This window comes from Polypterus senegalus, chromosome 2 (genome assembly GCF_016835505.1).
Source record: "Polypterus senegalus isolate Bchr_013 chromosome 2, ASM1683550v1, whole genome shotgun sequence".
Taxonomy (NCBI): Eukaryota; Metazoa; Chordata; class Cladistia; order Polypteriformes; family Polypteridae; genus Polypterus; species Polypterus senegalus.
Window position 1 is genome coordinate 270428876 of NC_053155.1, and position 26717 is coordinate 270455592.

A 26717-nucleotide genomic window follows, 5' to 3' on the forward strand; every position below is an offset into this window, starting at 1 on the left:
GTAAGGCTTTAGCATGGTTTATTTAACTGACTGGTAATTTAGTTATGGTAAGGTATTCCACAAACTCAAACTATATATGCAAAACAAATCTCAGCATCTGAAAAAAAATCTCAAACTGATTCTTCAAAAAGCAAACAACCCATATTTCTACCTTATAAAAAAAAAAAAAAGTTTGCAAGTGATTTCAATATCAATTTATTTAATTCATCTCAGTTTTTCTAAGCCAACACAAATGACTATATATGGTTACAACATTTATAAGTACTGTTTGTAGATTATTTAGAAATGACAGCATTTACCATGCAACACAACTAAAAGTGGTATATATGGACAGATAAATTGCCACAGATTAGCACAGCTAAAATAAAGACTTTCAAATTTTGCCTGAAGAGAAAATAACATTATGAAAACATGGAAGAATTTTGTATTTCTGAAAATGTTCTCTACTATTAAGAAAACTTTAAAAGTTATGTAAATCAAAATTAGCAACTTAGGTATTTTCCTGCATATTAACAAAAACGTTAACTTGAATGTAATCAGCTGAAGAACATGATACCCACCACCATATTTGTTAGGCAGCTGCTTACATAAAGCATAAGGAAAGAAATATCAGAGTTTGGGTGACTGGGGTAAAAAAAAAAAAAAAAATGTCCATTCACAAACCACCAATATAAAAATCTGTCATTATTTTTGGATATTACAACAAAGGAGCATGAAAAAGTCACTTAATAAAAGTAATATATTAGAAGCAAGTTGTGTTTTAATAAAAAAAAAAAAATGTAAGAACAAAAACAGAAACTGCAGTGTGTCCACATAAAGTATTATCAGTGGGGACAACAGGACTAAGTGAAGGGCTAAAGAATGATGCAAGCATTATCAATTCCAGGACCAATTTAAAAGAGAAGTGTTTTCTAGGTTTTACTATGTATTACAGAGTAAGTTTGTTCTATCTGTTTCTGAACAAATTTAAAATTCATAAGCAATTACCTAGATCTCTTATGAATTTCTGGCAATTTAAATGCTTTTTGCAAGCAAACTAACTAAGAAATTTAAATATAATAGTACAGATACATCCTGAATGTTGATAAAATGTCAGGGAAACATGGGCTGTAAAATCATTTAAGTCCTGCGATACATGTCAGTGGAGGATGTGTGTGTGACAGCTCCCACACAGTTGCCATGCTACTCTTACTAGCATCATTAGGTAGGAGTGAAAAGGAGGTGACTAAGAAAGGTGCTCTATGTGCCAGTTTTATATATTAACCCTAAAGCAGCTCTCTATTTTTTTTTTTTAATAAATGATACGGATGGATAAGAATACCTATTTTAGCTATGTAAAGCTGCAAATTAAGATACAATTATTTAACAAACATATAAAGTGTTGGCTAATTAATACACCATACCAATTTGTAAAATCCTACGCAGGGCTGCAGTGGAGTTGAAGCTTAACCTAGCAAGCATAGGCTGCAATACAGGAACAATCCCTGCACAGGTCGCAAGCACATCACATAGTGAAAACACTCAAACACATGTACAAACCATGGCCAATTTAGCATCACCAAACAACCTAACTTGCATGTCTTTGGATGCTGGGGGGAAAATGAAGCAGTTGGAGAAAATCCATTTAGACTTGCAAACTCCATGCAGGGAGGAACCAGGATATGAACCCTGGTCTCCTTATGGCCACCATGCCTCACTAGCTAATAAATATGAACATGAACAAAACAACATTATGTTTACATTAAAATAATGAATAATTCATATTTAGAACTTGATAGATTACAGCAACTTACATTTTAAAAAAATTCATTACGAAAGGCAAATATATTATCCCCGATATACAGAAAGATGAAAAGAAAAAAAACTCAACTTCAGAGAAAGGAAAAACATACATAACAATTTTACAGTACATAATGAAAGAGATGCTTATGTATAAATGCTAGAATGAAGTAACTTGGGTGGCACTTGTACAGCTTAAAATGCTTGCCTTCTTTCCTCCCTAATTCCACATACCAGAAACAGTATTTGTAAATTATGGTACAGCTCATATTGCTTAAATGCTAATAGTCTCTGAATGAATAATCTTTAAAATACCATATAAATGTAGAATTGTCTCCACTGGAATTTGATTAATTTAAGTTGATTTTCTGTTTCTTAGTAACTTCCTAAGAAAAGAAGACAAAACAATTATAGAATTTCAGCTCTTTAAGAAATTATAGCATTTCAGCATGTCTATCAAATATAAATGTCATTAAAAAATTTTTGTGTGTCTAATGCAAAGTATTTATCTAAGATACTAGAATATAAATTCTCTCCAAACAGTATTTAACAAACTAAAAAAACATATCTGTGACATAATATTCACTTCAGTGAAACCATCTGCATAGCACGCTTCGCCAAGAGGAACACTAAATTAAAGAGTGCTGTTAGAGCTTAAAATAAACATAAACATTAAAACAAAGCACTTTCTATTCAACAAGTAACCAAAAAACACTACCTGTTTTCCAAATGAATATAAAGGGGTTTCAATAATGTCCTTGCCCATTTTTTGCAATCCAATAGTTTATATGTGCCAGCAAAAGCAAACATTCCTTTATAAAACAGAAGTTCAAATAGTTCATTGATTCCAGTTCATTGTAGAATGTTTATGCTGAAAACAATCTAGTGAAGGCCTGAAGAAGAAGCTGATTTGAGAACTGAAACTGGAATAGGCTTAATGCAGACAGCTGACTAATCTTGCTGTAGGAACAACACTAGCCCTGCTGTTACTTCAATTAAAAAGACAGCAGTGTCATGAAAGCGCAACACTACAGGACCTATAAAGATTCCAGAATAACATCTAATAAAAATCAATAATATGGCATTAAAGAAATTTAAAAAAAACAAAAAAAAACACTAATGATGTACTAGCTAGTCAGTCTAAAATAAATTAGTTCTCATGTGAAAAATATACAAAACATTGACAGATCCAACAGTTTTGGGAAAATAAAAATGCAATACCATGTCTTCAGCATGTTTTTCAATATCACTCAACATTGTTCACTCAAATATCAATGAATTATATACATTTATTTCTTATATCAGAAAAAACAGAAAATTAGCTATGTACATGTCCCACTGTTTAAAACAGTTCCTGTCCTGAATGAGACAAAGTGGCACATTACATTCCCTGCACTGCCAAGTGGTTTCCCGTCAGCAGTTCACACATTTCCTTCTTCCAAATGTGGCCATTGTATTGGGACTAGTGATGGTAGAAACACCAACAAACTCATGAATGAAGTGTGTCTAAGTGGAAGGAATCTGCAGAGACACACCACCTAATTGAACTGCTAAGTCTTACACAGCTTTTGTGTTTCATTGGCTCTGTGTCCTTTGCTTTGCAGAATTCATTGTGAATAATGTAACAATTTGTGTTAGCAAGGTCAGTAAAATGTGCAAATAATGTGCAATATGATAACTGAATTACGTGATGGCTGGTGTAATACTAAATAACCTTACCTGAAAGATCAACCTTCTCATATGTATAGCACACTTAATTACAATTTTCTGGCATGGCCTTTTATAGCTCACTGGCCATCATCACCCTTCACTCTCCTTTGCACAGTGTCCCCTGGATGGCACTCATGTATAATATTTTTAAAAATGGAGATGTACATACGAGAGTAAATGCAAACAAAATATTTTTGTCTTCAAATAGATCCAAGCCCTCCTGCAAAGGCAATTATTCATTTAATGCCATACTATCTAGTTGGGACAAACTGTTGGCATCATCACCATCATACAGCACTTCTTGGTTAGTGGTAAATGCTTTTGGTTGCTCTATTTCAACAGCGCTGTCACACCTTATCAGTCTCTCCATGTAAATGAATGAACTATTTCCTCTTTAGTAATTCATATTGTTTACTCAATGATCACTTTACTCTGTGTTAATACAAGCCCGTTTTCAGATCTGCCATTGTCCAAGTTGCCATTGAGCACTTTCAGGCACATTTTACTGTTTTTTTCTAAGTAAAACCAATCGTTTAAATTAGTTAGTGTGTTTGTCCTTTTGGAACGCCTGACGACTTTTGAGGAGATAAGTATTGCAGCAGCCAGAATTTTGTTGGAATTCATGGTGGTCCGCCAGAGCCACAGAGCTGTTTGCATTCATCATATGAGCATTAAGCAACTCCTTGTATCCATTTGATATGCCACCTTCCAAAACTACAATGCTTACCTCAAACCAAATGAATTGTGCCACAAACTACATGATATTTGAGGTCACAGAGCCCCTTCTTGAAGGCCAACATAAATGAATTCACGCAAATACAGCCCCGTGGGAGTGTGAATGCTCACTGTACCGTCTAAATCAACTGTAACTCTGTATTATGACAAGGTCTGTTTTTGGTCCAATTCAGCTAATTTTGAAAACAAACTTTATATTATTTAGCAAATTGCACTGCCACAACTCTACAGTTTCTGTCAGTGTTTTTATCAACAAGCACTGTTTACTGGAAAGCTTTTTATTTCTTAATTAGCAATGCTATAGTGTGTTGTTGCAATGCAATAGCCTACACTTATTTTGCTTTACATTTTTTTCCTCTACTTGTTAACTGAGTAGCTCCCAAAAAAACATTTATTTGGGTAGAACAATATTAAATGCTCTGCTTATGAATTTAATATCTCAATAGTAAGTAAGCTGTCCTGTGAATTCTAACAATGGCAAGAGGAAACCGCACTTGGAGGTTTGCCCAAGGAGTTCAATTTTTGTCTCATCAAACTAGAAAACAACATTTTCCCACAAGCACTCAAAGTCTTTTAACTGTCACATGCCTTTTACTCAAGAGTGGCTTCCAACTAGCCACTCTACCATAAACGCCTGATTGATGGAGTCCTGCATAGATGGTTATCCTTCTGACAGGTTCTCTCTTCTCAGCAGAGGACTTCCAAAGCTCTTGTTAGAATGACCATTGGGTTCTTTGGTCACCACCCTTACCAAGGTCCTTCTCTTCCAGTTAATCAGTTTGACCAAATGGCCTAACTCTAAGAAGAGCCCTGGTGGTTCCAAATTTCTTCCATTTCACAAATATTGAAGCCACTGTACTCCTAGGGACACTCAAAGCTTTAGAAATGGTTTTATGCTTTTGCCCTGGTCTATGCCTCATCACAATTTTATCGCTGAGGTCTACAGAGAGTTCCATATAATTCACGTCTTGTTTTTTGTCTTGACATGTAGTGTGAACTGTGGGAGCTTATAAACAAAGGTGTGTGCCTTTCTAAATGATGTCCAATCAATTAACTTTGCCACAGGTGGACTTCAATCAAGTTCAAGACACATCTCAAGAATAACTAAAGCAAACAAGATGCACCTGACCACAAAATGGACTGCCACAGGAAAATGTATAAATACATACATAGATGACAGATTTCAGTTATTGATTGTTAATAAATTTGTAGACCTTTCTGAAAATGTTTTTACTTTTCCATTATAGGTTTTTTGAATGTACATTGATGGGAAAAAACAGCAATGTTACCCATTTAAAATGATATCTATAACACAGTGTGTGCAGAAAGTGAAGGAGCTTAAATAATTTCTAAATTCACCGTATGCTCAGAAATTTAGTGCTTGGAAAATTTGGACCATTTTTAATTGTATTTACTTAGAGATATCCTATATTAGTTTATTAAATATTTTTGTAACAATAACTCATATTCAAAATTAGCAGTGGTAAATAGAATATTCTCTACTATTATATGTAATTACATAAAATTCGCTTTTTTAATAGCATGTTACTGTATTATATAGTTAAAAATGGAGCCCAGATTCTTTTGTGGTGGCTAAAACAGCTTTTATAAATACGACACAAGTGATATAATAATTTCATTTTTTCAGCTGTTATTTTTGTTGGTCACTGGTATGTATGGATAACTGTAGTTCTTAAACATTACATTTTCTTTTTAATGGAGAGAAAATTTATGTTTAATATCTTGAGCTAAAATTGTTGGCTGCAATGGACCATGATGGACAGCAGGTCACTGTGGCACAATTCCAATATAGTTTCAGAAATATTGAATCATTACAATCTTCAGTGAATGTAGCTGGGAGTTTTACATTTCAGTGTACTTATTGAATAAATACATACATACATAAATACATACAACTTACAGAGCCACGCGTCACTTACATAACACATTTCCCCTTTAATTCAGTTTTACATAAGTGACTTTTTTGCTTTCCTTGTATTTTTTTTTTCTTTACAGTTATGGGAGATCATTGAATTGACCTGTGATAATTTAATGCAGTAGGAGAAGTGACTTAATGTTAGAAAGGTTTTCTCAAGGAACTGATATACCACTGTGTTGTTCCCTGTTGTGCATAAGGCTCTGCTGGCATTTCAATAACATGTACTGGAAGATCTGATAGATAACAAATATACAAACTGAAGTAACCTCTCTTAAGATAACTGAAGATTTGACTCTATTTGATGCTTGAGTTAAGTTAATTAAGCGAACCAGAAATACATCAGATTTATAACAGTAAATTTATAAATTTAAAGGAGGTTTAAATACATTAGATGTATGCAAGTTCTGAATGAATTAATTTTGCTACAAAACTGCACCTAGTCTTATTATATTGTATGATGCCTGACCTACTATGCCAGGAAAATATACCGGTAGTTAAAATATGCATCTGCAATTAACACTTTTGGTTTAAAAATAAATAAATAAATAAAACTGACCATATTAGGTTTTGCCCAATTTAAATTTGGTCATTTTTTTGTAGTTGCGCCAAGTAACACTAGCTTTAGAAGATGGAGATGCACTGCTTTACCAGTCAAATGTTTATTTTATTGGCACCTATGATGATACCTCACTCCTTCCTCTGCCATTAAAAACTAAATTATGTTCTTAGGCCCCCTGCTATGTTTACTGCTGAAGCAATCCAGCTACATCAACTAAAATCAGGTATTCTAAACGAAATGTAACAATACAGTTTAAGCAATACTGAGACAAACTTTGGACCACTGCATATACAGCATGAATTTTAACCAAATCTTTCTATTTAAAATTTTTGAAACTAATATGCAGACAATCAAGCAAAAGTACAGACAATAAACAAACACTGGAATTTGCCGAATCATATGCTAGAAGCTATAAAGGGGTAAAGTATTATAATATGCATTTAACTTGTCTTAATTACAAAAATAAATTCATAGCACAAATATTTTCATCTGGTTTATCTGAATTTAAAAATTTGCATTATAAACAAACAACTTCTTAAAAATAAAAAGAAAGACTTAACAAGCCTACATACCAATAGATACTCTCAAAGCAATTATTGAAGCTCACAAATCTCTTTTCCTACCTGATAGCTTAGAATTCCAACACGAAGGCCCCAAAATTTAAACATGACTAAGGCTGCATGATGTATACCAGAGTAACAAACTCAGAAACCAAAAACAAAAGAAAAATCCAAACTAGAAACTTAAATTCTTATGTTGGAAGTGTTGTAAAAATTCTCAGCAATTGAATTACAACAAAGGAAACTCATATCTACTTGTGAACCATGGGGAAGGAATGAGGGCAGCAAATATTTGCTACTCCTTTTTCCTGTGGTAAAAGAAAGGGAAGCCAGTTACAGTGCCTCTTGTAAGTCTGATTGAACAGGAGATCTGAACAGGAAACCAAAGGAGATTTACAGGAAGAGAAATGCCTGTTGTTCAGCTCTGTGTGTCCAATCACCAGCCAAATAAAACAAAAAAGACATCTGTGTCACTGTACACGCAAGTTATTGGAGCGTTTCAGGCAAAAGACTTTGATAAAAGTTCATTTAGCCTGCCACATATTTACCCCCTCCCAAGTGTTTCAAGGTTATTATGCATTTACAAACAAACATGAAAGTTAAATAATTTTAAAAGTTTAATTAAAAAACATGAAAATTCAAATTAAATACTAAATTAAAGTATCTTTATGAACCAATGAGGCGTACAAGCACTCATTGTGACATGTACAGAAATAATGTTAGGGTATTAGAGATGATATACACTTTAACAGCATAATTAGTATTTTTAAAATTTACAGTTAGTCCTCCCTTAAAAAGCTTGGGTATTTTACACATTAATTAAATTCTGTTTTACTGCTTTGAGAACACAAGGCAACTAGCTACCCATAAATAATTTTAACTATTTTAAAGTCATGGTCATTTTAATATGTACAATATATCATAATCTGTTTTGCTTTTATGCGCCCTGTCCTCTTTAACCCCTAAGATAACTCAACCATTGTTTATTGCACATACATTGGGGCAGAGGGCAGCTGTTGGAACAATGTTAGCAGCAGCACAGAGAGCTGAATATGGGCTGTCGGAACATAAAGCATATGAAGAAAGTGATTTTTATTATAATAGTGATAGTTTTTCAGAAATGGACTATGACAGAATTATCAGGACGCTTGGGACTACCAGTTTTAAATCCTGCGAAAAAAAAAAAATCAATGAATATTAGTGCTTTTATTATTTTTTTTTTTTTAAGTGAATAAGAATGAAATGCACCGTAATGGAGACTGTGTGCATCTGTATATATGATATGCAAAATGGTAGGGGTCTAAATTCGGTCCTCAGTATGTGTGAGGACTAAACCCTTAAAACACTATTATGATGGGGGTAAGAGCAACTATTGTCTTCTTGAGTACTGGCACTACATATGCAGTCTTAAAGTTCATCTGTAAGAGCGATGTACAGTATTGTTGTGTGTCAGTGTGGATGTCTGTTAGCCGTCCCGCACAGGCTATGGGTGCTTAACCAGTGATATTGACCAGATTAACTGCTTTCTTCACAATCACTCAGTAATGTCCTCACTCCTGCTATGACCAGGGTGAGAGGCAGGTCCTCTGAAGGGAGAACAGTCTTACTGGCTTGTTCATTTTTCAGAAGGTCAAAGCATTTAGAAAACGTGTTAAACTTATCTAAGCTGGGAAGTTTCACTGGCTGCAGCAATTAGATTCTAAACTTTATACTCTGTAATTGTCTGTACTGCATGTCATATGCACCTGTGGTTATTGCTGGTACAAAAGTCACACTCAAGTCTCTAAGTGTTTTACTTCACCTTTCTGATGCCTCTCCTCAGGCTAGATCTGGCAATGCTGTATCCCCATCACTTTATGTATAATAACTCATGTAAGCTGTGATTACAGATCCACATTCCTCAACTTGTGTGTCCCCCCAGAGTGGCAGTGTATCTGACTTCTCACCAGCCTGTATTTTAAAGTAGTCCTAAACTGCTACACCTTCTCCACCTGACCACATCATTGTTTAATGCTAATGGCTTGGCACTTTTAATTCAGCTGGTAGTAAGCAGGGAGAGAAATAATGAAATTTGGCCTGTCTATCCAAAGTCAGTGTCAGGAGTGCTCTATAGCCACAGCATAGTGTGTTACCACTTCTTATAGGGAAAAAAAACATTATGGAGTTTAAGATCCATTTGCTTACAATTGCTTTGTAAAATAAAGACTAGACATGAGAAAAATATTTTGTTGTACCAAACACCGCAATACAAAATATTGCCAATAGGAAATATGGCCTTGTATCGTGTATTATAAGGCAAATTAAAACAATTTGTTGAAAGCAGGGAATTTAAAAATCTGATTGAATAAGTAGAACCAAAGTATAACATGACAAACTGACTTCATTTTGGTAAAACCATTATTCACTGTCAATATAATGGTGTGTAGTTGAAGGTTGTTCACTCACAACATAGAAATGGCTGAATATAAAAGTGGGCAGTGACTGCAAGTTAAGTATTTCGCACACACTATATTTAGTGAGTTGCATGCTTGGATGAGTATGGCGAATCACAACATCTATCTACATATATAAAATTCTTTTCGCGTTTGAAACAGAAATTACGTATGACTACGCGAAACGGAAATTACGTATGACAACAGAACATATTATGATACAGGAACTAATCACTTCATTTGTGGACGCCATTTTTATATCGTCTTTATGAATTGTTATTATTTGTGCGAGAGTTATTTTACTAATATTGAAAAGAAGTAAACACAAACATGGCGATCTATCCCATAGAAGTGCGCCCCATGTCGCCCTCTCCCAGCACTCCTCTCTGGACTCCAGGGCTGAGCCATCCACCGCCAGGTGTGTTCTGACAGAGTTTTATTTATTCGCCCACGTGACTGTCGCGGAAACTGCAACATTATAACTTTTATTTTTTTTAATTGGCAGTACTTGATAGCATAGACATAGAATAACTAGACGCCTCATGACCAGCAGAATCATATGTCAACGTCGTCGTCATATTGCGAGTGGCACTGCTGTGGAGTGAAGTAATGGATAAGATGCCTCACACATGTTCTGCTTGGGATTTTACAAACCGCTGTACGCTTCAACCCAGATCCTGGGGGATTACATTTCAGAGGTAAGGCTGAATAATTGTTTTGGTTATATTTGGCCATTTGAAACTCCCGTTTTATAATCTTTACTTTAGCAACGCCAGGCTAAGCTAGCAAAGCTAAGCATTTATATGCTCAAGTGAGCCTCCAAACAAAGTTTTGGCTAAACTTATTTAGTCACTAACTATGTAGATTGTTGTTAGCTGTTAACATTTCTCAAACTTGATGTTTTTTCTCGAGGAGCACATTGAGGAAACACAGTTTGAAATTGACAATCATCATTTTATGCTCATGTCTTTAGTTAAGGCTGCACCATATTGCCAGACTGAATACTCTCAAATTACACTCCCTCTCGCTCACTCAGATCCTGTAAGTCTGTAGGAGATCAGTGAGGTAGGGGGGAGCTTTAAATGTTAAGAGCGTTATTTTGTATTGTATTCTGTAGTTAACAGGGAGCCAGTGAAGCTGAGAGAAAATAGGTGTAATAAATTAAGTGGATTTAGAACAGCAGGTTATCATCCTGGCAGCAGAATTTTCAAGAAGTTGTAAGCGATGGATACGTTTTTGTGGGATGCCAGATAGAATAGCATTACAGTGATCTATAAGTGAGGCGACTAGGGCATTAACCAATTCTTCAGTACTGTGTTGTGTAAGAACAGGACAAAGTCTAGAAATGTTTCGGAGATGGAAGAAGGCAGCCCAAGAAATGTTACTTATATGGAAGGAACTAGCAAAAAACCCGTGCTTCGCAGTGGAGAAGTAGTGTATTAAAGAAATAAAGAAAAAGAAAAGGAAACATTTTGAAAAATAACATAACATGATTGTCAATGTAATTGTTTTGTCACTATTATGAGTGTTGCTGTCATATATATATATATATATATATATATATATATATATATATATATATATATATATATATATATATATATATATATATAGCAAAATACCCGCGCTTCGCAGCGGAGAAGTAGTATGTTAAAGAAGTAATGAAAAAGAAAAGGAAACATTTCAATAATAACGTAACATGATTGACATTGTCATGAGTGTTGCGGTCATATACATATATATACAGTGGTGTGAAAAAGGCTTTATAACCTTTACCAGACTGATAGATCTCAATTACTTCTGTTCTCATTTGTTCCTGAATTTCTTTGAATCTTGGCAAGGGGGCAATTACTTTTTCACACAGGGCCATGTAGGTTTGGATTTTTTTTTCTCCCTAAATAATAAAAACCATCATTTAAAACTGCATTTTGTGTTTACTTGTGTTATATTTGACTAATGGTTAAATGTGTTTGATGATCAGAAACATTTTGTGTGACAAACATGCAAAAGAATAAGAAATCAGGAAGGGGGCAAATAGTTTTGCACACCACTGTGTATATATACACACACACACACATATACAGTATATATACATATACACACATATATACAGTATATATACATATACATATATATATGTGCACAAAACCACGCTTTTATCAAGGCTTCCGTCGGGTAGTCTTTTGAAATGAAATTTTCCTCCAATCAGTCGTAGCATTTTTGTAGCTCTGATGTGTACATCAATGTAATCGGTGTACCAGGAAATCATGCATTGCCAGAAGTTCCCCTTTGCTTGGAATGCAAAGTGTGATTAAATGCATTATTTTTTAACGCGTTATGGAGCACATGCATCGAACCTTCTCAGCTGTGCTTGTGCTAAGAAAAGGAAATATTTTAAAAATAATGTAACACGATTGTCAATGTAACCTTTTGTAAGTAGTGCATGGAGGATTTAGAGTGTGGAGAAACTGTAGAGACAGCGTGTGTATTAACTTGTGGATTTTTCTGTGAGTATTTGGTGGCAGCGTCACAGTTGGTTCCTCAAGACTGCGTTAGCTGCGGAGCTCAGCTCACAGCAAAATGAGGTGAATGGGAGGGGAGATGATGACGTGACTCTTCCACCCGCCTTAACTGTCAATCCCCCCACAAACACAGTCTCTCGGAATTTGCATAAGCACAGCCCTTCACTAGTAATTTTAACTTAGTTACAAAGTGATCAAAACTCTCGTTTATATCCTGTGTCCTCTCATTAAACTTGTATCCCACATTAGCCGAGGGCATGACAAACTCCAGCGGCAGCCTGTCTATGAACTTAATTTAAACTTTAGGTTTACATCGTGCTTTGTTTCCGAAGTAGCTGTACTCATGAATATGGTTGTAATGTGTGACCCGCTCGCTTCTTATTGTTTCGCTGCCTTTTCAATTGTATAATGCATGTTTTCTTCAGCGCTTTTTGGAGTTCTTCCTTGTTTTCTACGTATTGCGTTGACAGTCAGTTCACGTGATTACGTGTGAGGCGTGATGATGTCACACGAAACTCCGCCCCCCACGGCCATTGAGCTCAACTCCATTACATTATATGGAGAAAAATAGGTTCCAGTTATTTCAAAATGAAACCTGCCCAAATTTTGTAAGTAAGCTGTAAGGAATGAGCCTGCCAAATTTCAGCCTTCTACCTACACGGGAACTTGGAGAATTAGTGATGAGTCAGTGAGTGAGTCAGTGAGTGAGTCAGTCATTCAATGAGGGCTTTGCTTTTATTAGTATAGATTATTTAATAATTATAATTATTATTTAATAATTGCCATTATTAGTATATAAATGGATACAAATAATTGCATTCAAACGATTCGCCAAAATCTGCTCTATGTAAACGATACTGTTTTAAACATTATTGTTTTATCATCAGAAAACCCGGTTTCCACATCTACCTGTATTAGTTTAAATGGCACTTTTGCCACTCGCAACAAGGTTGATGCCTTGACGTATCATGTCGACTGAGATACACAGTGAATGCGGCATCCATCTATATATGTCTATGCTTGATAGTTGAAGACATGAGGAACACAGCTTTGCGCCTTTCTACTTTTTAACTGTTCCGCGTGTAAACAATTTGAAGACGACACTGCCTTCCGCGGCAAGGGGTCGTGAGAACAAAGTGGACGCTGGGAGGCGCAGAATGTCGGGCTGCTCCGTAGGGTTGAGAGCTTCGCAGTTTTGGGCACCATCCTCTCTTATCGCACAGTTTGTGACACTTCGAGTCCCCCTCAGCTCCTGGGAGACTTTAAATCTTTGCAAATGAGTGTGATCGGTGCAATCGAAGCAAAACTCTCTTTGTAAATTGCGCTGCATGACTACTTACTGTCCTTTACGGCGAGTTCAGGTCACTAAAATCCTGCAACATTCAAGGTTGCTTTTGTGATGAATTCTTTTAAGATGATGGAGTGTTTACATCTAAGAAGATGTACTGACTTCTTCATGCTAAGTTTTGGACTTGGGAATTGTTTGGACCTTCTGCCCGTTAAGCACGGAAGGGCAGCGTCCGCATTTCTCAGAATAATTTTTCTCTTAAATCACAGGCATGTAGTGCAAGGTTGTCGGGCAGAAATTTGCAGGATCACATAGAAAATGTAATTTCTATACCACAATGATTGTGTAGCGCCTTTCACAAGGGATCTGCTACCGGGAGATGATCCAAATACATTTAAGCTGCTGTTAGTGCTACTTACCTGTTGTGTTATAGCACCTTTAAAATATACTTCACCCGAAAGCACTCCAGTACTGCTCAATGTATCTTTACTTCTTACATGTTAATGTTTTACTGTTTAATAATTTATATACTACACTTTAATTTTTTCCCTTGCACTCAGTGTGCAAAGCTACTGGGTAATCAGCTAGTAAGTTTATAAGAAAGAGCTGTGTATGTGGATTATAGGGTAGGATTTGCTCTTCTCATGTGCAGTGCCTTTGGAGTTAGTATACCTAATCCAACTGAATAACTTGATAACATGTCTTAAGTACAGAAAAACAAGCAATATGGATAATGAAACAATTCAGCCAAGGCTGCAGCAAAAATACTGCAATTAAATTTAATAAATGGCAATTACTACGTTGGCAGAGGAAAACCGTTGCTGATGACAGAAAAATCAGTTACAAGAGAGATAAAAAACATTAAGGAAATAACAATGTATTCACCATGACAAGAAGGCTTAAAGGACAAACATGATTACAACAATATACAAATTAATCTGAGCAAAAAAAAAAAAAAAAACAAAATCTCATTAGACAGAGGTATATTAAGAAGTACAGCTGCAGTATACAAGTAGAAAACTAAGAAAAAAGTTACAGAACACGCTGAAGTGATCAATAATAAATCCCTGAATTCTACCATTTAGAAGAAAATTGCAGTAGTTCATCTGAGAAAAGTTAAAAGTAATATTAATTTACTGACTGAAACTTTCAATGGCATGAGCAAAGTCACCAAAACACAATGTTTGAGACTGTGACAATACTGTAGTTTGGTAATAAGACATACAGTACCGTATACAAATTGCTACCTCTGGACATGTAATTCTGCAGAATCACTTATGTAAATACATTTGAAAAGATTGAAAAACTACAACCTTACATCAGTTCATGGAAGATAAGGAAAACTATAAGACTTAATTGTTGATGTCTCTTGAATCATTCCTTGTTATAATCCAGTTCTTACCTTGAAAGCACCACAAACAGCACAATGTGTGGAACACACTCAATTTCCAGGAGAAAAAAAATCCTCAGAGCAGGCAAATCCAAATGTACAAAAATAAGGCACCCTACTACTTATGTTAAAATAACACAGCTTAAAGCTCAGGCGGAAATCTGTTTCCCAATAGGAATCTCCTAATATAAAGAAACCTATCATGGCCAAAGTCATGCTGAGCTCAACATGCATTTAATACCCCTGCCAAGGTTTGCAAGATGTCTTGCTATTTACTGCTGCTAGTTCAGCCTGGTGCTCGTCATAAGGCTTTCGATCATGACTCTAACTGTAGATTTTGCTTTAATTAATTTTTGTGCTAGGGTGTGGGAGGTTAAAAAATTCACATTTTTTTTAATAACACAAAACCTACATTGTCATTTAAAAGTAGTGTTCAGGAAAAAAAAATTAAGTCCAAGATTTATTTTTTCTAATCTATTAAACATTTTAGTAGACACATGTACATATTTCTCAGCACTATTATCTATGGGAAACATACTCTCTGAATCAATAGTTAAAATTAAAATAATATACTTCATATTAAAAATATATATTTGTTAAACTATATTTGAATTAGGGTTATGATGCACATATTCTGGTGTTTGGGCACATCTTTGCACAGTGATAATGCTATCCGCTGTTGAAAAAAACTTTTCCACAGACACACTTGTTGCAATGGATTTATTTAATGGCAAAGTTCAAGTTGGCCAGCCCTGGATTATATGATTTATGGAATCTCCACCAACTCAACATCTCTTTATCATCAAGAGGTACACTGTACTCATGAAATATTATATTACTACACTGAACTATTAATACTGTATTAATGTCACTTAATACGCTCTTGCTTTAAAATGAAAAAAGCAAACTTGTATATAAAACATCATTTTCCATTGTGGTTACAACATTATTGTTAAAAGATACACTAACCTTAAATTTACAATGTACACAAAAGTGGGCAGGGATGTACTACCAGCACTAGAGGGCAGTTTGCAAAATAGACAGAATTTCTGATTGGCAGTGCTATAGGAGAGGGTTCAAAATAATTCCATTGTAATTTAAAACTAATTTTAAATGGTAGTGCTTAGAACAGAGCAATGAGGCAGTGACTTGTCTTGTTCAGTGAATATGCTAATTATGAGTCATGACATGGACACCTTTATTCCATCAAACAATAGAGCTAGTGGTCATTAAAGTATTTCAGATTTTTGTTATTTTTACAAATCACCATTAATCATCAAAACAATTTCATTCCAAACATTTGTTCATAATAATGCACAGGACTGCATTTTCATTTAACCTGTAATTTTTCTTAGCTGTTCTTATTTTTTGATTTTTTTAAAGCTGCAAGCAAAACATACAATACATGTGCAAGACATTTTCCGGGTTTGTTTTGCTAAACTTCTAGTTAAGTACTGGTAGCCTAGGAGAGAAAAGTCAAGCCATGTGGTAAACTTGATGAAACAAAAACACTTTGCAGAAAGATTTTTTCCCCCATAGGGTAGTTTTTCTTAGGAAATATTTGAGTAAAGTTGTGTCTCTTACTGAATTTTCTCATTGTCGAGTTGTAATGTTACATTGCAACTCTCTAGGCTATTTCTTATTGTTGATTATATATTTGCCAAACATGAATAGGCATCTATGTGCCTATCTCTGTGTGCTCTGCAATGAACTGGTAAGCTTTCCAGGGGCAGTGTTCTCCCTAGCGTCTGAGCGCCCGGCTAATTTAGTTGAGCGCCCAGCAGTCATCTCGCATGACATTATGAGATGACAGCCGCAGATCTGCAGGCACAGGCAGATCTAATGATCTGCAGAGATGGCAAGGGACGAGAGGGCAGGTGGGCAAATATTGCTAAATCTAATAGCGGGGACGAGGCAGGGCAGTGTTCACAAGCAAAGAGTATGAGGAGGTGGGGTTTCGAGAGTGGGCTGTACATGGTAATAGCAGGGGTGTAGCAGCTTAATACAGTAGCAAGGAGTATGGAGAGGTAGGTGGGTGAGAGGGGGCTGTACATGCTAATAGCGGGAGCGGAGCAGCAGTTCACAAACAAAGAGGATGTGGAGATGGGCGGGCAAGAGGAGGTCTGATAAAATAAAAAAAGTCTAGTTGAACCAGCCTGTCAGATATCAGAAAAAAGGCGTCAGGAAGTGATATCTCTGGTCTCAGCGTCAGCACAGTCTGTATAGTGCGGCTAAGCACACAGCAGCTTTCTTCTTGTACAGTACATAGAGAGAGAGAGAGAGAGAGACTCTCTCTCTCTCTCGTGCAAAAATCCTTGTAGCACTCACTGTGGTTCCTATTTAAAGTGACCCCATCTGCCGTTCTTATATTTGCTCATCTTTGGACCTGCGTCCATATTGCAAAAAGTGTGCAGAAACCCTTGCAGCACACACTGTGTCCTGAGCAACAGTTTTGTCACTGAATTGCTGAGGGTTTTGTACGGAAGCGTATTAGGGCCATGGTGAAGAAAAAAAAATACGGACAAAGTGAAGAAAAAAACTATATGTCGAGATGTTGACTTTATTCTCGACATTTCCACTTTAATCTTGACGCTTATGACGAGAATAAAGTCGAAATGTTGCTACATAACTTATGACAGGGTTTGAGAAAATACACCACAAACAGCACAATGTGTGGAACACACTCAATTTCCAGGAGAAAAAAAATCCTCAGAGCAGGCAAATCCAAATGTACAAAAATAAGGCACCCTACTACTTATGTTAAAATAACACAGCTTAAAGCTCAGGCGGAAATCTGTTTCCCAATAGGAATCTCCTAATATAAAGAAACCTATCATGGCCAAAGTCATGCTGAGCTCAACATGCATTTAATACCCCTGCCAAGGTTTGCAAGATGTCTTGCTATTTACTGCTGCTAGTTCAGCCTGGTGCTCGTCATAAGGCTTTCGATCATGACTCTAACTGTAGATTTTGCTTTAATTAATTTTTGTGCTAGGGTGTGGGAGGTTAAAAAATTCACATTTTTTTTAATAACACAAAACCTACATTGTCATTTAAAAGTAGTGTTCAGGAAAAAAAAATTAAGTCCAAGATTTATTTTTTCTAATCTATTAAACATTTTAGTAGACACATGTACATATTTCTCAGCACTATTATCTATGGGAAACATACTCTCTGAATCAATAGTTAAAATTAAAATAATATACTTCATATTAAAAATATATATTTGTTAAACTATATTTGAATTAGGGTTATGATGCACATATTCTGGTGTTTGGGCACATCTTTGCACAGTGATAATGCTATCCGCTGTTGAAAAAAACTTTTCCACAGACACACTTGTTGCAATGGATTTATTTAATGGCAAAGTTCAAGTTGGCCAGCCCTGGATTATATGATTTATGGAATCTCCACCAACTCAACATCTCTTTATCATCAAGAGGTACACTGTACTCATGAAATATTATATTACTACACTGAACTATTAATACTGTATTAATGTCACTTAATACGCTCTTGCTTTAAAATGAAAAAAGCAAACTTGTATATAAAACATCATTTTCCATTGTGGTTACAACATTATTGTTAAAAGATACACTAACCTTAAATTTACAATGTACACAAAAGTGGGCAGGGATGTACTACCAGCACTAGAGGGCAGTTTGCAAAATAGACAGAATTTCTGATTGGCAGTGCTATAGGAGAGGGTTCAAAATAATTCCATTGTAATTTAAAACTAATTTTAAATGGTAGTGCTTAGAACAGAGCAATGAGGCAGTGACTTGTCTTGTTCAGTGAATATGCTAATTATGAGTCATGACATGGACACCTTTATTCCATCAAACAATAGAGCTAGTGGTCATTAAAGTATTTCAGATTTTTGTTATTTTTACAAATCACCATTAATCATCAAAACAATTTCATTCCAAACATTTGTTCATAATAATGCACAGGACTGCATTTTCATTTAACCTGTAATTTTTCTTAGCTGTTCTTATTTTTTGATTTTTTTAAAGCTGCAAGCAAAACATACAATACATGTGCAAGACATTTTCCGGGTTTGTTTTGCTAAACTTCTAGTTAAGTACTGGTAGCCTAGGAGAGAAAAGTCAAGCCATGTGGTAAACTTGATGAAACAAAAACACTTTGCAGAAAGATTTTTTCCCCCATAGGGTAGTTTTTCTTAGGAAATATTTGAGTAAAGTTGTGTCTCTTACTGAATTTTCTCATTGTCGAGTTGTAATGTTACATTGCAACTCTCTAGGCTATTTCTTATTGTTGATTATATATTTGCCAAACATGAATAGGCATCTATGTGCCTATCTCTGTGTGCTCTGCAATGAACTGGTAAGCTTTCCAGGGGCAGTGTTCTCCCTAGCGTCTGAGCGCCCGGCTAATTTAGTTGAGCCCAGCAGTCATCTCGCATGACATTATGAGATGACAGCCGCAGATCTGCAGGCACAGGCAGATCTAATGATCTGCAGAGATGGCAAGGGACGAGAGGGCAGGTGGGCAAATATAGCTAAAGCTAATAGCGGGGACGAGGCAGGGCAGTGTTCACAAGCAAAGAGTATGAGGAGGTGGGGTTTCGAGAGTGGGCTGTACATGGTAATAGCAGGGGTGTAGCAGCTTAATACAGTAGCAAGGAGTATGGAGAGGTAGGTGGGTGAGAGGGGGCTGTACATGCTAATAGCGGGAGCGGAGCAGCAGTTCACAAACAAAGAGGATGTGGAGATGGGCGGGCAAGAGGAGGTCTGATAAAATAAAAAAAGTCTAGTTGAACCAGCCTGTCAGATATCAGAAAAAAGGCGTCAGGAAGTGATATCTCTGGTCTCAGCGTCAGCACAGTCTGTATAGTGCGGCTAAGCACACAGCAGCTTTCTTCTTGTACAGTACATAGAGAGAGAGAGAGAGAGAGAGACTCTCTCTCTCTCTCGTGCAAAAATCCTTGTAGCACTCACTGTGGTTCCTATTTAAAGTGACCCCATCTGCCGTTCTTATATTTGCTCATCTTTGGACCTGCGTCCATATTGCAAAAAGTGTGCAGAAACCCTTGCAGCACACACTGTGTCCTGAGCAACAGTTTTGTCACTGAATTGCTGAGGGTTTTGTACGGAAGCGTATTAGGGCCATGGTGAAGAAAAAAAAATACGGACAAAGTGAAGAAAAAAACTATATGTCGAGATGTTGACTTTATTCTCGACATTTCCACTTTAATCTTGACGCTTATGACGAGAATAAAGTCGAAATGTTGCTACATAACTTATGACAGGGTTTGAGAAAATCCAAGTTAATTAAACATTCATTTTAAGATGAAGTTTAGTTTACGATGTTCTACTTTAATGACAAACTGCGAGAATAAAGTCAATATGTCGAATTCAATCTCAAGATAAACGGCGAGAATAAAGTAGCAATGTCGACAATAAAGTGGAAATGTCGAGAATGCATACCTACAAGTGTGAACTGAATATCCAACAGGCTCTCTCTTTCCTACTCAAAAGTCTTATTCATAGGTACTTTAAATTTTTTCAAAATTTTACCGACATGAGCAAAAGAAGTGTTCAGAAACAGAAAATAACACTGCTCAGTTATTTTAGAAAAGAGACGTCACAAACTAATGAAGGTGCGGCATCAACTCCTCATGTGGCAGTTTAAGACAAAGACATTGCAGAGGCTGGTCCATCAAGGGAAGTCTCTTCAGCACACACTCTGCCAATTGATAAATCTAAGCACCGCTTATCCGGCATAAACAAACAATGATATAAAGATTTTGATTGGCCAATGGTCAAAGAAAATGTTATGTGGTGCTCATTGTGCATGAAATACTCAAACAAACACCCCCACCCCCAAGGAGGGGTTACTTTGGGTAAATGTGCCATATACAAGAATTCGAAAAAAAAAAGCTTGCTGGACCATGAAAAAAATAAAACGCACATTGAGTCTTCTGCTGACCTTTTAGGAAAGTGTGTACTAGAGCAAACTGGAATCCGTCAAATTGAAAGATCAGTATCTGTGTTAAATAACTTACAGAGAGATGCCTTTGTGGGAGCTTTAAGATCCATGCATTGCTTGGCAAAAAATGAGTTTCCACATACAACATTGTTTGAAAAACTGTTGGAATACTGTAAAGAAATAGGTTGTTCCTTTTTACAACATCTTAATATTGGTAAAAATGCACATTACACCTCTGAAAGAATAATGCAAGAGCTGCTGGATGTCTTAGCATCAGAAATAAAATCTAACATACTGAAAAATATACACACAGAAAAGTTTTTCAGTATTGTGTGATGGAACCACAGATATCTCAGATGTAAAACAATTAATTATTTACATTAAATATGTTTGCCAGGTCACTAAAGAGGTCAGAATTAGTTTTGTTTACTATAACCAACACACTGCGTGAGACTATGGACACCCTAGGCTTGAAAACTGCTAATCTGGTTGGACTAGGGTCAGATGGAGCGGCAGTTATGATTGGGAAACAGAAAGGTGTGGCAGAACTGCTTAGAGATAAAACATCTGGACTCTTGGTCAACTGCCACTGTGTAAACCGCCGACTGGCCCTTGCAAGTGCCCAAGCAACAGCTGCACCTTATTTAACAAAACTGAACATCTTAAGGCAGCTATTCTATTTCTTCCAAAATTCTTCAGTTAGGATGGATGGTTTAATGGAAATTCAAAATATTCTGAACACTCCCCAGATTAAGCTGAAAATGGCCAGTGACACTAGATGGCTGTCTGATGACTTTGCAGTACATTCACTACGACAGTGTACGATGAGTGATCTCCTTGGAGGGCCCAGATCCTGGGGACTTTGATTATGGGAAAGCTGCAGACAACTGGGCCTCTAGGAAGAAAAGAAGAATAAATATTTCATTGAATACACCTTCTGCATATGCAAGTTGGCTTTGAAGAATATTTTTTAATTTTTCTTCATTAGGTTTACTATACTTTTTTCATTGTTTTCACTTTACTTCCCGACAACGACAATACTTGTGCCTCTTGGTTTATGTCATAACAATTGTTATTTAAAATTTTTGTTAGGGTTGGAGGATCCTGAATTGGATACTTCTTAAATTTAATAAAAATATTCTGGCACAAGTGTCAAACCTGAAAAAAGGAAGTCATATTGAGCTTTGGAAAATAATTAATAATAATTAATAAAAATAGTGCACATTTAATTTTCCCCGCCACCAAATTTTCCCATCCCGCCTCACCCAGCTACTACTTCTTGCCATCCGGCTGGAAAAAATTTCTGGGGAGAACACTGCAGGGGTGTTTGTTTTGTGTTTTGCTCCCGTTTTATTTTGTGCTCCCTTAAACTTTCACGCATTTAATGGGGCTATATACAGTATTTATATACACAGTATATATATCTATATATATCTATATATATCTATATATCTATCTATATATATATATATATCTATCTATATATATATATATATATATATATATATATATACACACACACACACACACACAGTGGAACCTCGTATACGCCATAGCATCTCAATTGGATTCAGGTCAGGACTTTGACTAGGCCACTCCAAAGTCTTCATTTTGGTTTTCTTCAGCCATTCAGAGGTGGATTTGCTGGTGTGTTTTGGGTCATTGTCCTGTTGCAGTACCCAAGATCGCTTCAGCTTGAGCTGACGAACAGACGGCCGGACATTCTCCTTCAGGATTTTTTGGTAGACAGTAGAATTCATGGTTCCATCTATCACAGCAAGCCTTCCAGGTCCTGAAGCAGCAAAACAACCACAGACCATCACACTACCACAACCATATTTTACCGTTGATATGATGTTCTTTTTCTGAAATGCTGTGTTCCTTTTACGCCAGATGTAACGGGACATTTGCCTTCCAAAAAGTTCAACTTTTGTCTCATCAGTCCACAAGGTATTTTCCCAAAAGTCTTGGCAATCATTGAGATGTTTCTTAGCAAAATTGAGACGAGCCCTAATGTTCTTTTGCTTAACAGTGGTTTGCGTCTTGGAAATCTGCCATGCAGGCCGTTTTGCCCAGTCTCTTTCTTATGGTGGAGTCGTGAACACTGACCCTTAATCCGCAATTACTTTTTCCAGACCCTTTGACTTATACCAAACAGGACGTATACCAAACAAATTTTTCCCATAAGAAATAAAGGGAAAATGATTAATCCGTTCCCATGGAAAAAAAAGTCCTATTGCTATTGGCATATTATACATTGATGGGGTTGTATAAAATAATTTAAACACTGCTTAATACTAAAATACATAAATACAAAAGCAATTAGATGAAATAAATGAAAATTTTACCTCACTTTACTTTTTAATAACATCTTTGTTTTTCACAATCGTAGATACTGTCGTTCTCGGCAAACAGTATGGAACAACCATGTCCCGGATACGCATGCCACCTTCATAATTTTCAATAATCAATTTAAATTTACATGAAAAAAACACAAAATCACGTTGTGACGATGCAGGTTTGCTGTATGCTCCCATCTGCTGCCGGGGAGCCCTTGAATCCTTCACCGTCGGTAATGTGCCTCACTGCTAACCTCATCGGTAACAACAAAGAAAGGGGATGGTGAAAAAGTGCAAAGTGCTTTTATTAAAACAATTAACAAAACAAGATGTTCAAATTAAAGTGCAGTCTCCAAAGTTCCAATAAATAATCCATAAAATCAGAAGTGAAACGTGGAGGTTAAAAACAATAGAAAAAGTCTTCTTAAAACAACGAAGTTAAAAGCAGGAAGCATTCTTTAAAAAAAAAAAAAACAACAAACAAGAAGCCCGGTGCCTGCTTCCCAACTGGGGCATCGCCCTACTTGCAGCTGACCTTCGGTCTGCCTGCTTCAGCCGCTTCATCCATTCTCTCTCGCGTTTGTTCTTTCTTTTTACTCCCCTTCAAGCCAACTCGCGCTTCTGTTTATCAAGATAAGCAGCCCTCTCTCTCTCTCTCTCTCTCTCACTCACTCACTCAACCTCCCGTCTTTTATTTCTTTTTACTCCCCTTCTAGCTGACGTGCGCTTCTGTTTATCAAGATAAGCAGCCCCAGGAACAATCATGAATGCGGACGGTCCTTCACAAGTGCACTTTGGTGAGAAACGCCCACATCGCTAATCGCCCTGACAACCTTCAACCACATAACTACCACGCCCTCTCACCAAGCTGCGAGCGCGGTGATTATTTATTTTAAAGCTGGACTTTGACAGGAGCTGTGGACCGGCTATATCACACACGTGAAAGTTCAAAGAGAGTTATAGCGCGGGTTGTTCACTGAATGCTAGCAACTGGCGCACTAACGCTCGTGGGCAGTCGTGGCTTTGTCTCAAGAGAGGTAAACAAGGTTAGCACGCGAGTCGTATTCCAAACAAAGGTCGTATACCAAGTCAAATTTGTGTGTCCAAACAGGACGTATACCAAGTTGGACTTATTCCAAAGCAGACGTATACCGAGGTACCACTGTGTGTGTGTGTATATATATATATATATATATATATATATATATATATATATATATATATATATATATATACATATACACACACACACACATACATGATTTGTGTGACTACAGTTTACTTCATAATTGATAGCAAATGTCAGGTATATTTCTGCAAAACACATTCACGGTATATTAAACTGTAATCACATCACCAATTTACATCAATCAACAGCTCTGCAAAAGTAAGAGCTGACCTTAAAATCAAAGCACTGTGATGCCAAACATCAACTTCTTATGACTTAATTGAAAATTTGTAATTTTTTTTTGTATTTTTTGGTCAAACAACACACATTGTTTCTCTACTGGCTGTGTTATGGCCAGAAGTCAGTGAAAGTGAGATTTATTTGTGACAGCTTATGAGAGCAAGAGGAGATCCTATCAAAAGTGGAAATTAGTGGGCTTAAAAAAACTCAGTCCTGTGCAAATATCGAGTTGGAGACTCGTTTGAAAATAAATATGAGTAAATGCCAACAGAAACCTCTGTTGAAAAATTTTTGTTATTTTTTTAATGATGAATAAATTAAATGTGAAAAAATGTATTATGTCCATTCACTGAAAATTACTAATCATACAGCAAAGCAGACTATATTTTATTCCGTAAAGAAAAATATTGTGAATGTGTATGTGTTATTATTAATATTTCTGTTTTATTTACTGTTAGACTTTGCTTCACACAGCAACAGCAATAATTTATTAAAGGTCAGCAGACTTTATTTTGCAAGAAAAATAAGTGACTTAAAATTTAGATCACATGTTAGAGCCACATAGATCCACTTTTTCCATTCATGTGTCTAATTATTAAGTGCTTAGCTTTGATCTTCCTAGTGATAGTTGAGCCACTTGAGTTAATATTAATGAGCTGAGAATGTTAAGGTGGCACAGAAATATCTTCTTCAAACATTACATGTGTCACATTTTTAAGTGGCTCTATCGCTGTTGCAATGTCTTATCTTCTGTGTCAATGTTGTACCCTTGTAGAAAGTAGTGCTGCACATATACAGTAGCAGGGTATTGTTTAACAGATTCCTCAAACATTTTGAAAGAGCTGTTCCATTTTTTCAGAACATTGATCATGAGCTTGTGTTCTGGCAACTGCACTGCTCTGCAGTTTCATTTCTACTTTTCATTTAGAGTAATGCTAGTGATAATGCTTTATCTAAAAAAAAAAGTTATGAAAGCATGAACTCTTCTAAGATGGCAAGACACCTGACACTTTCAACTTAAGTGGGGCTGCTATAAAAAGTTTTCCTCCTGCAGGCATTCTAAATACCACGCTCATATTTAAATATTGCATAATTTTCTCATAAATGCATTCTGTATGTGAATAGTATATTAATAAATATTAAAACAGCAACACTTCATCAATTCACATATCACCCAAGGTTTATTCACTATATTGTCTCAATATTTAGAACAAAGCCCTAATTATGATACATTATAAAGAAAAACATGTTGACATTAATTGGAGGAAGACATATTTGTTCTACACCCTTCTTTCTTTCCTTTTTTAAGGTATTGTTAGACTGGTAGTTTTCATTTAGATTTGTGACTAACTGTAGTATTAAAATTATTTTACTGTAAAACATTTGTTCTGTCACACTTCAACATTGCACTTTATTATTAAATGTTATGTAAATTGTTTTTATAATTTACTTATGAACAACAAGTAGTAAAAATAATAATGAAACATTCACACATTATTGCACCCTGACATTTAGTACATTCAACTGTTGATTTATAAAACAACTTAAAACACAAAGTACCACAGTTCTATATACAAAAGAGAGTGATTGCTGCATGTAATGTGTTTGATCAGATGCTGAGCTTCACTTAGGTTAATGTGCAACATTCATTAACAATTTAATACAAGTATAAATAAATTCATATAGCAAACTGTGGACATGGCCGATTTCTCTTTGATTACTTCAGGTAGCCAGTCAGTCATTTTCTAACCCACTTAGTACTAAATAGGGTCATGGGGTTCGGCTGGTGTCTATCCCAGTGAGCACAGGGCACCAGCCAAGGAACAAACCCTGGACGGTGCAAACACACACACCCAAAAACAGCACAAACTAGGTCAATTTAGGATTACCAATTCACCTAACCGTCATGTTTTTGGACTGAGGGAAGAAACTCGAGCATCCATAGAAAACCCATTCAGACATAGTTGTTCCATTTGGATAATCAGACATATACCTTATTATGAAACATAAATTAGTCATCAAGTGTTCTCGTACAGAGGGTTTGAGAGCTACACGTCAGCTAGTTTCTCCATGTAAAAAAGAGGAGTGAGGGGTGGAGTCAACC

General features: G+C 36.1%; 1 protein-coding gene across 5 annotated transcripts in view; it reads right to left on the reverse strand.

Annotated features, from left to right (window-relative positions):
* LOC120523875 (ribosomal protein S6 kinase alpha-3) overlaps positions 1-26717 on the reverse strand; it is a 167192-nt gene that overhangs the window by 75994 nt on the left and 64481 nt on the right. The window contains exons 1-2 of one of the 5 annotated variants that reach the window (XM_039745558.1): positions 7346-7536; positions 2095-2165 (exon numbers count right to left, since the gene is read on the reverse strand). The exons of 2 other annotated variants lie outside the window; for them this stretch is intronic. In XM_039745558.1, coding sequence (XP_039601492.1) covers positions 2095-2097 — 3 coding nt within the window. In that variant the 5' untranslated portion in view covers positions 2098-2165; positions 7346-7536. Of the gene's footprint in view, positions 1-2094; positions 2166-2497; positions 2644-7345; positions 7538-26717 lie in introns of those variants that run through there. 2 more of the 5 variants (XM_039745559.1, XM_039745556.1) reach the window with 2 other exon arrangements.